The sequence below is a fragment of the Sinohyriopsis cumingii genome, chromosome 6 (assembly GCF_028554795.1).
Source record: "Sinohyriopsis cumingii isolate HCF-2022 chromosome 6, ASM2855479v2, whole genome shotgun sequence".
Classification (NCBI taxonomy): Eukaryota; Metazoa; Mollusca; class Bivalvia; order Unionida; family Unionidae; genus Sinohyriopsis; species Sinohyriopsis cumingii.
Window position 1 is genome coordinate 82864630 of NC_142966.1, and position 17454 is coordinate 82882083.

Here is a 17454-nt window from a genome sequence, read left to right on the forward strand (position 1 = left end):
TATGTTTTTCCAACAAAATGAGCTTGCTGCGAAAATGGTATGTGCTTGCATGACCAGCATACCTATAAGAGGGAAATTTGGATGATTTGGAAATCTTGGCTTTTTTCTAGGAAACAATGTGCCAATCTCTCTGTTAACTTTTCGAATGTATGAGGTCCAAAAGGTAACATTCACAATGTGAAAAGGCTAATAGGAAGCATGGCTTTTATTTGTGTAATTTATTCCTAGTAATTGTTTAAGCATATAATGGTAAATTCAAATTCTTAATAATAACAGAATATATTTGAGACAAACTTTAATACTACACATGCAAGTCAGTTACTACAATATTCAGCAAAAACAAAATAACAAAAAAGGGATACATTTTATGTAGTTTTCTTCACGAAATGAAATGGAATACCATCCAATCAAGGAGTGAATCTTGCTCAAAGAATCATCATTAACAAAAACTTGATACATTGCTATGCAATTTGGGTTAGGAAATGGAATGACAAGCGTCCCGTTAAGGAACTAATCATATCTACGCTTTCATTAACCTAGTTATCTCCCTCTCGCATTAGGTATTTACTACATCAGGTAGGTAACTAAGCCGCTGGGCAAGAAGACAACTGATATCGTTTTTACCGTTTTTACCAGTATTTTGTGTTTAGTTATGTGAACTAAGACATAGTGCTGAGTGATTTCTAACCCTTCAAAGACATATGTATACAACGACGCAAAACAGAAAATTTCTCTCTCTCTCTCTACATATATATATATATATATATATATATATATATATATATATATATATATATATATATATAATACAATATAAGAAAACTGCGGTCTCGTCACAATATAAAAAGAATTACTGTAATACAAAAGGTAAATTAAAAAGTTACATGCAAATTAAAATATATAAAATGGTCAGTCCTAACACAAACACGATATAGCATGATCAAACCAACATAGAATACACATATAACATACACAGGACTTTATATTAATTCTTGGCCAAAATCACTGAAATTTAGGGACCATTATATAGAAACCAGCCACAAAACCTAGTTTATGAGGAGACGTATGTCCAAAACAAGAACTGGGAAAGAAAACAAAAGGACCAGATCCAGAGACCTTGTGAGTGCAATCCATCGTAAAGTAATAAAATGCGAATATCAAAACAGCAACGCCTGAACAAAATTATAAATATGTTGTTTTTTTCAAAGCATTTTTTTTTGCAGAACAACAATCGGATACAGAAACAAGATTTTTTTATTTACATTTTCGATTGGATGTAGGGGACACTTCAAAGGCCGATACCTTAACAGAGCTAAAGGACGGAGAAGTGCCCACATATAAAACAATATTCGGTTCACCGTTTGTAAAATAACTTTGATACGTGATCAGTCGATTATAGATCCGTTCGACTAAAATATGCAATGATTAATGGAATGCAAAGGAAATAAAATACGCAATGGTAAAACTGACATGATTGGAAATAAAATTAGCAATGAAAATTAGTGTTATTTGTTTTGGACTTTTTCATTGAGGAAAGAATCTAAATAAGTTTTTAATAATCAGATGCATACATTTTTCATTTTCACTAAATGAAATAAAATTAATTTCAAAATTGACGCTAATAATTGTATGTAAGGTCAGCATTTGAGAACGTACGCAGTCGTTGTATGCAAATTGAAATAATAACTCATAAAATAATCTTCATCGCCGAACTTTTTTTTATAGTGTAATGTTTTCGCCCTATGAAAATAAGGTACATAATGGACAGTAATTTTTTTGTTTGTAAGCCATTGGTTTAATTAAGGAAGGTCAACATAGGATTTCACAAGCAGATTCATATTCTAATCTTTATCCATAATGCAGAACATAATCGTTAATTAAGGTTCATAATTGACATCCTTGAATAAAATAATAATTTCAACATTCAGTTTAATTTTAATTCTTTTTTATTTGTTTGTACTGTTATTGTCGTTGATTTGCCAAGGAATTGTGTTTCACTATTTATTTAATTTCCAAATTATCTTCTTCTACTACATTTCTTTTCAAATTTCAATTACAATTATCTGCACATCTGATATACATACCCTTTAACACATGATTGTATCCATTGTGCCTAACATTTATCCGTTAATTACTTTATCTCGCATTTATTAGGGCGTTCAATTGAAACGTTTGCCCATGACGAGAAAAATAATTTCAGTTATATCATTATATCATGCAACTGATGAATGTGGACCAGCTGCAATACCTACCGGAAATGTTCTTATCTCAACCTCCATACACTGAAGAGTTCAGAAAGGGAGGGCAGATTAAGGGGTTATCGAAAAGGGCTATTGCACTTTGTTTCATCAAGTTTGCATTGCTATTTTAATATTAACAAAGGTAAACTCAAGCAGATTTAATGTACCAGTTTTCAAGGCTGAGAGTAACGAATGATATTTTATTTTATCGATATACGACATTTTAAGAACGCAAACAAACAAAATTAACATCATCCTTATTACATTTGTGTTTCCTTTCCAAACGCAAAATATATAACCATTCCACTGGAATGAATCGAGATACACTAGAAGACTCGCTCATTGGTGGACCCAGGTGCATTTATCATAACCAATACATATTTAATTAAAGGCTCTAGTATGAATGGGTAGACATTTAAATGTTAATTATTAACTTTCAGATCCAATAAAAAGAAAAAATGGGAATATCGTCCCATGATTGCTTATTATATTTTACTTCTACGGGAACAGATTTTGCTTTTTCTTCAAATTTTCAATTAATGTTTGTCCATGTAAAACCCATGGTTGTGAATAGATGTTATGAAGTCATTTCCTCAAAATCATGACCTTCAAGGCTCAGAAGGTTCTATACAATTTTATAAGTAATATCACGGAAACTACTTTTCGTGTAATATGTATGCCAAATTTGAAAGTTGTGACTCATGCGATAAGGTGATATAGAAGAACTAAAGGATTTGGGTTTTTTTAAATAGTTTTTTCAGTAAAGATTGGTTTAACCTTATTTTCATAATTTAGCAATAGGTAAAATGGTGTCTAAACAAGTATCTCTAAATGTTCTTAGCTTATTCAATGTCTGCAATCAAGAAAATTCTGGTTACAAAATATTGACTTCAAGTTAAATAAAAACGACGACGATGATAATAATGATGACGATGACGACGACGATGATGACGATGGATCTGGATCGGCTATGGTTGCAACATGCAGCAATTACTTCAATGACTTCATGCCAGCACATGATTGCGTTACAAAATGTATTTTTGTTACTTTAGTGTTATCATCACCATTGTCTTCCCATTATTAAAATCCGAATACAATCCACTTCAATCGCCATTCTTTTCATTGTAATTCTATATTTTCTCTGTACTATTACTGATAGTAATATATGTCTCATTAATATTTGGATATTTGGAATTCTTCTGTGGTTCTTTGATGGTTTCTGCGAAATCTTCCAAAAGCGCCCACGTGAACGTCATACTCAGGCCGTAATGTGGATAATTTATTATCTACTGTACCATAGCTAATGTCAACATACTTTTTCGTTGCAGCATCTTCGTCGGATGTTGGATCTCTTAAAACTACTATTTTGTTTCCGTTCATGCTGAGTTCACCCGTCATTGTGTCGCCGGTATTTTTCACACGATTAGCAACGCTTCTTCCAATTTCATCTCTGATGGTTGTAAATGATACACTCGAATCTCTGATTCTGCCGCCGTCAGTAAACACAGGAATATTATCTGTAGCTGCACCGAGTACTCTATATCATTCCATTTAATATTGCTCGTTTTTAGTTTACCATATCGATCTTGAAAAATAACAACTTCATCTGGGTCAACTCCAGCCAGGTTCATAATATCAGCGAGGTCATCCTTAGTCGCATACTTCGACAGATCAACATCGCCGGTTTTGTTCTTAACGCGTGAAGATCTTCTTCCGTAAATATCAACCATTATAATAAGACATGTTGTTTAAGACGCTTTACGCGAAACGAATCTGTTACTTGTATAATCATGCACGACTTTATGTGGTGGTTTGGATGGTTTTGATATAGCGTCGAGTACATTAATTACTTCACGGCCGCATATTGGCGGATCTGTCATTGTTTGTGTGGGTAGCGTTGAATACCAAACTTTCGTGTGGAGTGGTGCGACATACTTGATAAATTCAGCAGGTGGAGCTAACCCATACGAATCAAAATAAACGATTCCACGTGGATCAACCGCGTATGATACCCAATGAGTACCGGGTCCAGAACGTTCATCGAGATTAATAATACCTGTTTCGAGTTTGTTTGGTTGTTTTGGTAATTGATCTCGCATGAAAACACCTCTGAAGTTTTTTATTTTTAATTTTTTTAGCAGCATCAAGTAAATCAAAATTTGATGCTGAAGTATCTAACGTGGAAGCCTCAGACCTCTCCCCCAACGAGATCCGGGTAATCTTAGACCGCGTCCATTTTTTTTGTATCCACTTCCAGTTGCTTTCTTTACTGCGGCCTTACCTAACGCTCCAGCAGCGCCCATTGCAGCAGCTCCTGCTAATGCTGGTGCAGCAGCGGCGGCTAATGCAGGTAGCGAGGCTATCTTTGCCGCAAGTAATGCAGGTATAGCCGCAAGAAGTGGAAATATACCACCCGTTTTAACCATGTCTTTGATGGCGCTCGGGGAAAGATGAAATTGAACTCCAGTTTTTGATCTTGGGCTTTATTAAAATGTTTAATCTGATTGTTTGTCAACGATAATTTGTTTGGACCACCACCAATTTGATCTCGTTTTAGTGATATTTTAGTTCCGCATTTGTTGGCGGTTTTTGATTGAAGCTTTTTTACCTGACCAGGAGTCAGAGTAACATTAACATGACCATACGACATTTTTATATAAAATATATTTTTCTAAATAACGCGATTAAAGATTTTCCACCGTTGCATCAACGACCCTCATTCGACCACTACCGCCTTCAAGTAATATGGCTTTATCGCTAAGTACGACCGCGATTGCTCTGTAGAAGGCACCAGCACCTGGTGGGTTAGTAACACGAGCTCGAAAGTGTATATCAACGACAGATTGTTTGGATAAATCAAGATGTTCTAGTGAAAAATAATAAATCGGATATAGACCTGTAAAATCTAATTGTGATATTTGCAAACCAGTATCTATATTTTGATCACGTCCCATGAATGACATTAAACGATGATATGCGCGCGCTACATGATTTTGATCAAAATTTAACAATATATCCTCGGCTGGTTCTTGATGTCCATTTATCCGTAAGAAAACTTCATTAACTCCAAGATTGTTAAATATCATATGTGAACGTTCTTGATTATTCGTCCGGTCATTATTTTGCAGCGCAATAAAAATATGTCGTGGTGTAGAAACACCTTGCTGTGATGCTATATGCCATGTAAATAAACCATTAACATTACTTTGAATAACATCTGTGGTTACTGTTAACCATGATAGCAATGATTTACCGCCTTGATCCATAAAAGAAAGTAATTTTTGTTCCTCAGTAATAGATGGAGTCATTACTGGCATCCACAGTGAAAGTTTTGATATATTTACTTTACCATCAGCAACACCAGCACCTCGCCAGATTGCATCATTATCATCACCTTTTCTTACGAGCACAATTGTGTGTTTAGCTCCAAAGATGACCTTTCTAACATTTCTGCAAAATCCAAAGATGTGAGATAATGGAATTGCACACGAAAAATTTCTATCATTTCCTAACAGCGCTGCTCGGCGTGCTGCAAATCCTAGGTTGTAAGTCGCATTAACGCTTCCTATAATATCAAAAGCAGCACCTGGTCTGTCTGCGTGTTCAAAATCAACTGGTTGTGGATCAGATGCAGTATCTCGAGGTGTCTGTATTTTGGTATACTGAACATGATCAGCGTTGTTGGTAATATCCTTGGCAAACATCATTGTTGGACCAGCCGATCTTGTAATGTCGTCGGAATATCTCGCCAGACCAATTATTGTTGTAGCAACATCAACATCCTTCTGAATTGATTCAACATTTTTTCCATCAGTCATGTATGTGGCGCTATCAAACAACGCCATAATTCCGTTGTTGACAAAACCAACACGTAAATTAGCAGCATACGGCGTATTAGCTACAACATTCGTTACAAGTCTACCTTCTACTTCAATAAATGCCTCAGCCGGCAAGAAATATCTACTTGTATCATGAACCTGTAATTCGATTCTCCCCCGCTGATTTGGTTGTCTTGCGTCATAAGAATAAAACTGATAATCACGTATAGATTCGTACTTAAGGACAGGTGCCTCCATATCAAATGCTGGGTCTGATTCGCGCCTGAACATTTTTATTATAGTTACCATTTTTCAAATGATGATCATCGTCGACGAAGACCGCTTCCTGCTATTAAATTTGCTTTTATATTTTTTTCTGCTTCTTCAGATATCGCCGCTAGTTTTTGATTTGCAGCCTGATTTATTATTCTGCTGACATCTGCTGGCATAATTTCAGTACTTGCCAGTTTCACCGGTGATTGTTGTTTTCGTCGCAATAATCGTGCTAGTCTTTCTTTGATCGCCGAGAACGCCTTACCAGCAACATTGACAATTGCTCCAGGAGCTTTATCACGAACAATATCAATAGCTTTCATCGATAATTGTTTTGCAACAGGTATTGCTTTTGGAGCTATCCTTGTAAATAATCCCCGCACAACATCACCAAGTCCATCTCCGTAAGTAGCTCTGTAGATTGGTAATCGTGAGTTTACCGCTCTGACCTGTACAGGTTTGCGATGATTATTATGTATGATCATCTTTTTTAATTTACCATTTATCTAACAACTAGTCATCAGCAAGTTCATCGATAAGTTCTCGGTAAACGCCGATATCCATGATACCACCCTGAAATAATCGCCGACAAATATCAGATGCTTCATTAATTATTTCTGGTGAATTATTTCCGGCACGTTTTCCTCCTATGAGAACCTCTAACCGTGACACGTCATTGATGATATTATCAGGACATAAACCAGATCCTGTTTTAGGTTCATCTTGAGGTGTTTTAAATACTGGTGGTTGCTTTACCGGAGCAAGTACTTCAGTGATGACCGGGGGGTCATTTTTTTGAAATTCAGGTGGTGTATCTACCGGCGTAAATGACATTGCCGGCGCAGAAATTTGTTTACGTTGTAAAGGTGGAGGAAGTTGATACTGGGAGAATTTTTCTTGTTCTAGTTGTTTTATTTGTTCTCTATAAAGTCTTTTTACTTCTTCATCAAGATTTCTATATTCCAAATCATCATCTCTAGCTTGTTTTTTATTTCTGTATACACGATATATCCATTTAATAAGATTATCATCACTTACTTTTTCATGACGAGGTTTTAAAATGCTAGATTTATTAAATATACTAATTAATATTTTTACAGGTAGTTTTTCTTTTTTAGTATTTCTAATATCTTCGACAAAACCTTCCTTAAATCTTGCAATCAATTCCACGTTTTCTTTTATTGGTTTTGGTTTAGGTGTATGTTCTTTTTGCACGTCGGCGACTTCAGCACGAAGTTTTCCAATACTTTCAAGTATTTCCTCACCAACAGGTGGAGGTTGAGCCGCAGCTATTTCCCTGGCTATGCCAGGTGGAAGATCTCGTAAAATCTTCTTTGTTTGTTTAGTTCTTCTTGCTATTTTTTCAGCTTGTTCTGCTGTTTGTTTTGATACCGGAAGAAGATCCTCTTTGATGACTGTTGTAACTTGTTCAGTAGCTGCAGTGACGGGCTTAAACAGTTTTTTAGTGTCTTCTTCGTACTCAACTTGTGCTTCTTGTTGCGCTTGTAGATGTTTTCTAAATGAATCTCGCACGGGAAGAAATTTTTTAATTGCTTCTAATCGTTCTCGTGCTATTCTTGCAGTATGCGATTCTGGATGTACCATTTATTTTTAATATAACAATCTTTTAATTAATAGCAGCAGAGAGGTCACCTACCAATGTTGGTCGTCCAGTAATTAAACAAAAAAATAAATAAACACGTAGAGTACTTTATTTTTCAGCCACCTTTTCGATAGGGTTTTATTGATGGGGTTGGTTTCAACAAAAAATAAAAACCTCCCAGGAAACGTTTATTTGTGAAAATCTGGACCTTCTACGTTTTTATTTTTTTTTGTTTGTTTTATTTGTTTGTCGGAATTCTATGGTCTGTTCGCCCTCTCTGCTGCTACATGATAAAAATTGAATCTGCAAATGGAATACACTCCAGCCAAGTTAATCTATGTTGTGGTGTTCCACAGGGGTCTGTTCTTGGACCTGTTCTCTTCATTCTGTACACTCAGTCGCCCTATAGTGTCATAGATCATCATCCAGTGTCTCACTAATTGTACGCTGATGACACCCAAATATACAAATCTAGCCACCCAACTGAAGTTGATGCTACCATTCAAGGTGTAGAGAGGTGCATTTCTGATGTGAAATCATGGATGATATGTAACAAGCTGCAGATGAATGATGATAAAACTGAGGCCATTCTGATCACAACACAAAGACTTTCTCATTCACATCCTTTACCTCAAACAATAAATATCAGCAACACCAACATTAGATTCACACAATCCGTACGAAACCTAGGTGTTACTCTGGACAGTACTCTCACACTGCACCAACATGTCATGAACATATGCAAGGCTGCATATCTTGAATTGTGACGTATCAGCTCAATTCGCAAATATCTTTCAGTTGATGCCACTAAAACACTTGTTTGTTCATTAGTACTTTCAAGACTGGACTATTGTAACTCACTTCTGTCTGGTTCATCTCAATATCTGCTCCAGAAACTTCAAAAAGTTCAAAACACAGCTGCTCGGATCATACTTAGAGTACCACGATCAGAGCACACCTCCCCGCTGCTCTGTACCCTACAATGGCTATCCATTCGATCCAGAATCAAACACAAAATTTGTTCTCTGTGCTACGTTTCACTGTCGGACTCTAGTCCAACATACCTATCCGACCTCACCCATGTGTAAACACCAGCAAGATACTTACTCTCCTCTTCTGACAATCGTATACTCATTATTCCAAGTATGAAAACAAAGTCATATGGACATCGTTCTTTTGCATACCAGGGCCCAGCAACGTGGAATGAATTGCCCACTGAACGTAGACACAAAGACACAGTGATCCCATTCAAGAGGGCTCTCAAAACTCACTTATTTCGACTGCAAGAACAAACGTAAAGACCTAATAATGTTTCCTACCTTAAATATTCTGAGCACGATTTTTAATGTTTTCTAATTTCATGTCGTTTGTTTTTGTAATCATATCATTATATGTTTTTTATCTTATAGGTGTTGTCTAATGTTGTAAAGCGCTTAGAGCTTCTAAAGATTAGGCGCTATACAAAGTCCTCATTATTATTATTATTATTATTATTAGGTTACCGAAAAGGGCTACTGCACTTTGTTTCATCAAGTTTGCATTGCTATTTTACTATTAACAAAGGCAAATTCAAGCAGATTTAATGTACCAGTTTTCAAGGCTCAGAGTAACTACGATATTTTATTTTATCGATATCCTGCTTTTTAGCAACGCAAACAAACACAATAAACATGATCCTGATTACTTTTGTGTTTCCTTTCCAAAATACATAAACATTTCATTGGAATGAACGGAGCTGCACTGGAAGACTTACTCATTGGTGGACCCAGATGCATTTATCATATCCCATACATATTTAATTAAAGGGTCTAGTATGAATGGGTAGACATTTAAATGTTAATTATTAACTTTCTGATCCAATGAAAAGAAGAAATGGGAATATCGTCCCATGATTGCTTGTTAGATTCTACTTCTCTTGGAACAGGTTTTACTTTTTCTTCATATTTTCGATTAATGTTGGTTAATAGGTGATATGAAGTCATTACCTCAAATTCTTTACCTTCAAGGCTCAGAAGGTTCTATAAAATTTGATGAGTAATATCGTGGAAACTACTTTTCGTGTAATATTTCTGCCAAATTTGAAGTTGTGACTCATGCGATAAGGTGATATAGAATAACTGAGGGATTTGGGTTTTTTAAATAGTTTTTTCAGTAAAGACTGGTTCTATAACATGAGAAGTTGGATGAATTTGGGCCTGGAGCTAATCTAATATACTTATCTTGGATAAAAAAAAATAAGCCGTTTATAATGCATATCTTATGAATACTACAAATGTTTCATGCGACATTTCATTGTAAGAAATTTTTTAACCTTTTTTTCATAATTTAGCAAAGGGTAAAATGGTGTCTAAACAAGTAGCTCTAAATGTTCTTAGCTTATTCAATGTCTGCAATCAAGAAAATTCTGGTTACAAAATATTGATTTCAAGTTATATAAAAATGACGACGACGATGATTATGATGATGACGATGACGACGACGAGGATGATGATAATCGCTGGCACACATTTGGGATAAAACAAGGGATATTTCATCGTTTTCAACCGTACTGGAGGAGTTGGATCGACTATGGTTGAAACATGTAGCAATTACTTCAATGATTTCATGCCAGCACAAGATCGCGCTACAAAATGTATTTGTGTTACTTTAGTGTTATCATCACCATTGTCTTGCCATTATTACAATCCGAATACAAACTACTTCAATTGCCATTCTTTTCTTTGTCACTCTATATTTTCTCTCTACTATTACTGATAGTTGTTGTTGTTGTAGGGTTTAACGCCATTTTTCAGCATAAGATAGGCTATACATGGCGGCCAGTATAAATGGAGGAAGAACCCGGGAAACCCCGGAAAGAACCACCGACCGACGAGAAGCTACTGGCAAACTTTCTCACATAACCACATTAGCCGAATCCGAGACTCGAACTCACGCCGACAGAGGTGAGATGGCAGTGATCCGTGACGGTGAGCGCACAAGACCACTCGGCCACTATGGGCCCCGATTACTGATAGTAATAGATGTCTCATTAATATTTGGATATGAAGGTCAATGTCATAATTTCATGCTGATGATGATACGATACATTTTATAGTTTGTTTTGTATATTCGTGTTGTTGTTTATTTAGTCATCTTACGGAAACATTGTCACCATGGGTTACAGGGTCACACTTGTATTCCTACTTTTAACAGGTGACAAGGGTCACTTGAAAGCGGAGGTGGATTCATGGGGCAGGGAAGGGGAGATGCAGCAGCAGATTCTCTACTGCCTTATTCCAGCATACAATAAAATGAGAGTGAACAACCGGAATATTTGTCTTATTTACAAAAGCGTATACTTGTTGAAGAAAATGAAATCCTACATGTGTAGGCATGAGACAGTTGGAGATACTCTGGCTATTTGTATCTTTGGCTGTATATAACTGACAACTATGGGTCCATACTTTCCGTCACAAACGTATAAATATATTTATAAGTCTTAGTCGGAATTAATGGGTGTATTGAGCAGTACATTTGGTCTTCTCGACTCCGAATTTGTATTTGCTGTACCGTCGAATGCATCAGACATTGTAACGTTCTTGACCTTGACAACGTCGGTGTACTGCTGCTCTTTAGACTTTGTTGCCAACTCATTGCTATTATCCATCAATGATACAGCCTTTATTCCTTGATGTTGTTCGTCTATCGAACATACTCCAGTATCTCCATTTTTCAAGGGGCAGGTTTTGCTCTCCGGGTCCAGTGACTTGTCATCTAAGCATGTTGGGGGATTTTTCTACGATTCGGGTTCTTTCTCAAGAATTACTGCCTTTTCATGTATCATTGGATGTTTAGTATCCTCAAAGGGAATGTGGTTATACGAATCATCTTCTTCCTTGGTGTTTGCTGCTGGATTTTTGTTACAGTCCCCGTCAAGGTCTACATGAGAGTAATCATCATCATTTGTTATCATATCGTTACTATTGACTTTACAATGGGAATACTCATTGGCAGTAACTCTAGCTGTGGTGACAGATTTTAATTGGTTGGATACATGTGAATATGTTTTGTCTCCTATCTTTCCTTCCACTGCCTGTACAGTGGCATAATTGGAAGATTTAATTGCGCCTTTCATCTCGAACTCAATTTTGTCATAATCGTCAACGGAAACGTCGCCATATTTATTTGCTCTTTCAGGGACTCTTGAGGTATCTTTCTTGTTTTTGCCTGGCAGAGAATAAGTTTGTTCCAATTCATCGTTTATTATATCGTAATTTGAGGTTTCAACCGCTGCCTTTCTATCACCCGCCTCCATTGCTGTACCGTCGAATGCATTAGACATTTTCACGTTCTTGACCTTGATAACGACGGTGTACTGCTGCTCTTTAGACCTTGTTGCCAACTCATTGCTATTATCCATCAATGATACATCCTTTATTTCTTGATGTTGTTCGTCTATCGAACATACTTCAGTATCTCCATACAGATGATTTGTCAGCCTATTCTGTAAATCAGAAATGTGGATGTCGTCTTCTTTACGTTTCTTCTGTCGCCTGAAAAAAATACATTGACTGTTTAACCAAACTGCTCCCTTTCATGACAGCTGAAGCTTCATTTTTCACAAATATATGTCATTGAAGTAATTCCAGAACGAGAACATGATTATTTTATGAACACTAAAGACATGAGTTTTCTTTTAAACAATTTGGTTGTGTACCTTTTGCGTACAATTGTGTTCACACAATATCGTTATTTAAAACAGACAAAAACTATTCATGACGTTTTGTACTTTGAAGGGGGCCTTTTGTAACTAGACACAAATTAGAATATGGACTGACGTACGCCTGATTTCAAGGAACAAAAGTTAAACTTAGTTCATGTTATATATATATATATATATATATATATATATATATATATATATATATATATATATATATATATATATATATATATAATGGTTTTACTCTAAAGACACTTACTGATGGAGGACTGAGCTAAATGCATGTTTAATATATGCACATAAGGCTAACTCAAACCAAAGATACGTTATATGCTAAAATAATAGTAAAATGAGAAATATACCCCACTCAACCCACCCCCAAAAATAAAACCAATACATGATACACTTTTAACCAAACTGACCACTTCCTTCAATCGGCGTATTAAGATTTAAGAAAAAGCGCGAAACAGCATTAACTTAAAAGTGATTATTAAAACGCATACAAGAGTACGCATAACATCGGCCTCAACGAATGTTTTGTTATGTATTTGATTCAATTCAGTTATAAATTGTACTAGATATACTTAACACGATCATAACCTTCACAAATGTAGAATAAATATTTTACAAATGTGATAACAGATCTCACATTTGGAATATTACAAATGTAGCGTAATTTAATGCTAAGGACATCCGCATGAAAATAAAATGCTTAAACTATCTATTTGTCTGACGTAATTGTTGTATGTAAACACGATATCATCTCAGCTAGCAAGCAGCAGGGAAGTTTAACAGACCATTTTTTCCAAGCAAAATAAACGCTCCTACGCGAACTTTCTCCGTAGAAGGCCCAGAAAGCAAAAATAAAGCCTTCCACGAGATCTAATTTTCGCGCATTCCAGACTCAATGCATCAGGTAGGTATACCGAGTGTGTCATAAAATATAGTATCCGAGACAGGAAATAAATTATGTGGAATAATTTTTTGTTTTTTGTTGTCACGCGTGGGCTGCTTTTTTCATGAATAAATTTGATCAAGACCGATACGATACCGACTACGTGGATCATGCAGATTTATCGTGATGAAACCATGCGGCGTTGACTGAGCGCGGCTGAACAAATTTTTAAATTTATTTATATCCATGTCACCGTTGCACCAGGTCTGATGGATATTTCTCAGCGTGTGTGTATCTACGCCATTGAACACGGATAAAATGTTGCAATTGTCCCTGATCACCTTTGGAATCTGCGTATATCTCTGTGTTACGTAAATAACATCGGTATTCTTGTGTCTGCCACGCGAAAATATTCTAGCCGGGTTGGTCTGCTTTTCCAGCATAACATCGTCGAATACAACAAGATTATTAGTGTCACCGTCCAAATTATCTACGGAAGGAGCTTCGTTGATATCCGTGATGAATTCGATCGTGCCCTCATCGGTATTGTCACTAAATTCCTTTAGCACTTGGTAACAACGCTGATCGTCCACGGATGGTGCAACCAAATATAATTTATCCCATTTCAGCCATCGCATAATCAAATTTAGCAATAATTGTGTTTTACCTGATCCCGATGGACCAATGATTATCATTCTAATCGAATTCGGTAATGCAGCATGATGTTTCACTTGTTCGCGTCGCTTCGTGGCTGAAAAATCAATTACATTCATGTTACTAAAATACATGGATCTATATTGTGTTAAGTGTCGCACACACACAGCTACGATAAATCCGACCGAAATCGTCACACGCAACAACAGGAATGCGATCGCAGGAGAATGCGAAGCTTGTAAGACACGCAAGTTCAGATTTGTAAAAAAAAACTAGAACCGGAGGAGATATCGCAGCCTCCATGAAAAATCTACCTGGGTTACCCTGGGCGAAATATCCCGGAGAGAAGCATCTACCACGATATAATTATTGCGGACCCGGAACAAGGCTCGATATCAGACTCGATAATAATAAACAACCAAAGCAAGGTGAAAATCTGATAAACGTCATCGATGGAGCTTGTTATGACCACGACCTCGCATATCGCAGCGGAGATTTACAACAAAGGCATCTTGCTGATATCAAGCTAATTCACGCATTAGACGCGATTCCCAACAAAAAATTCAAAGAGAAATTAGCATCCTGGCTGATCAAAGGCGCGATGAAAGGCAAATTAGTATTCGGCGCTGGTAAATAATATGGAGCAGATATATTCCTCTCCGCGAGGATTCTGGCGAGGAAAATCAGCGATCGCCAAACTCGCCAAAGCCGCATCGGTAAAACAATCCATCGCTGAATCGTGGCTATCAAAACAGGCAATTTGGCAAATATATCTCCCTCCACCTAAAAAAATACCATACGCGAGTTTCACCGTCAGTGTCCCCAACGAAGTCCATCAAGCGGATCTGATGTTTCTTCCTCACGATACCGTCGACGGAGTAACATACAAATATGTCCTGACCATTGTCGATATCGACAGCAGGTATAAAGAAGCAGAGCTATTATCGAATAAAACAGCAACGGAAATTGCTAAGGCATTTACCGAAATTTATTCACGATCCCCATTAACATGGCCGAATCTTCTCCAGGTTGATCCAGGTCGAGAATTCCTTGGCGCGGTTACTTCATTGATGAAAAAGAATAACGTTAAAATCCGTCGCGGTATTGTAGGTGTTCATCGCAATCAAGCTATCGTCGAAAGATTTAACAAAACTCTCGCAGAACGATTATTCGGATACCAATATGCGCGTGAGTTTATTCAGGATAATCGATCTCACGATTGGGTATCAAGATTGCCTCATGTAATCAGCACACTAAATAACGAGACGACTCGAACAATATCAATGAAGCCTGCAATTGCAATTACAAAATCGAATATACCACTAAAGCGAGATTCCACAATTCAGCCTGTACTAGGTACGGTCACAGTCAGGTATTTATATAAGGAAGGCGAGGCTGAAGGAGGAAGAAAAAGAGCAACCGACCCAACCTGGAGTGTCACAACGCACAAAATATCCGCCGTAACAAGATCATCAGGAAGACCGGCAATTTATATTCTAGATTCGTTAGCGCCACAACGCGGATTTACCAAAGAAGAATTACAAATAATACCCGAAGATACTCAACTACCGCCAGCGTCACTAATGTAGTTTACTCGAATTCGTCCTAGCTGGGATAATTTTCTTACTCTCGATACGGCCAAATATACCAAATTTGACCAAGAAATTCTATCATCGACGATCCAAACTTGGCCATCGACGGTCAATCCCTGCGACGAGTGTATCGTTGTTGTGTAGCCTAATTTCCATGGCGATTTTTCTGCATTTAGCGCATCATTAACAAGATTAATATCAACAAATATAATATCATTCAAGACCAAGTTTCTTTCTTCTCCGCACGGCAAAGTAACATTGATATTTTGTCGTCGAGTATTAGCGGGCCTATAGCATAACGGTACCTGCAGCGTTGAAAATTTCTCACAATGCAGCTTGAATAACATTTCCTGAATAATATCACGAATAATTTTCCTACTAGCGACGATTAGATGATCAGGACGCCACAAATTTAGGAAATCGCTCATCGGAGTCTCGTCGATTATTTTTCTCATGACGTCACACTGAATCTTATTTGGTTGTAATCGAATCAATTTTTTAAACTCGGTCAACAAAATATCCGTCGATCTATGATCAGCGTCGATTTCCTCATAATAATCAACGAAGTTTCTAAGCCATATGTGAGGCGATTCACCATCGATAGGATTAGGTTGGCCATGATCGCCGCACATTATTACGGCGGTATTTTTCCCTTCCAGCCAAGCTGATATCGATTTTAATATATCTAAATTCACCGTGCAAATCTCATCGAATATTATAATCTTATTGATATATTTATCGCCCATGCGCACCGAGTCCCATGATCCACCGCTGTACTTGAAATAGCTATGGTATGTGCAAGAATTAACACCACGCTGCCTTATTTCTCGCGCTAATCTGTGCGTCGGAGTTAATACAATCATGTCGGAATTTGCAAATAAATTTATTACTCGCGTTGTTTTACCGCTGCCGCCAGGTCCATTTAGGTAAACGAATTTACTGCGTGAAATTGGGTCGAATGCAGATGCGGCCACCGAAGATTCTTCAAATCTACCTCGGTGAAATTCATCGCAATCTTCAACGTCGGCGTCTTCACAATAATCTAGAATATCCTCGTTTTTTATTCTCCAAGTTCCCCATGAGCTACCATCGGTAATTAAATTTTCCAACCTACATTGGTATTTTTTAACGATATAGAACGAATCCGTCGCGACCCTTACTGCGATATCGGAAAATTTGTTTATCATCGAGAGCAAATTTATACTCACATAAGCGAGCATCGATGATCGTAAATGCGTATATTGCGCCGATTCTCCATCAAGATAGCTAATCACGGTACCTAACTTTGCTCCATCAATGATAATATTCTCTCTGTTACAAAATATTCCTCGTGATACCGTATCGGCGATTATAAAATCCATCTCAGCGTCATTGATAAACAATCTAGCGTGTCGATGCTTGTGATCAACGGATCCACCTTGAGTGAATTTGCCGATCATTTTTCTTCCTATATCTTTCGCGTTATCACAATCTGTCGGCAACCACACATCTGTTTGTTTCCTGTACGATATAATCGCCTCACTCACCGTCAACGACACTAACATCGACGAATCTAGCATATATCTCAACAACACCGTAGGAACCCAACGACGCTGAGAGAAATGCCTACCAAACCAAATGTAGCAAATTTTATGCAAATTTTCAGCAAACTCGAACGACGTGACACAAGCAAATCCC

At 37.1% G+C, this 17454-nt stretch overlaps 1 protein-coding gene across 1 annotated transcript in view; it reads right to left on the reverse strand.

Moving 5' to 3' along the window:
- Window positions 1–2426: 2426 nt before the first annotated feature.
- Window positions 2427–17454, reverse strand: part of LOC149797335 (uncharacterized) — a 51950-nt gene continuing 36922 nt past the window's right edge. Inside the window, exon 5 of the mRNA XM_089962059.1 lies at window positions 2427–12466. Within this exon, the coding sequence (XP_089818185.1) occupies window positions 11710–12466 (757 nt within the window). The 3' untranslated portion in view covers window positions 2427–11709. The remainder of the gene's footprint in view (window positions 12467–17454) is intronic.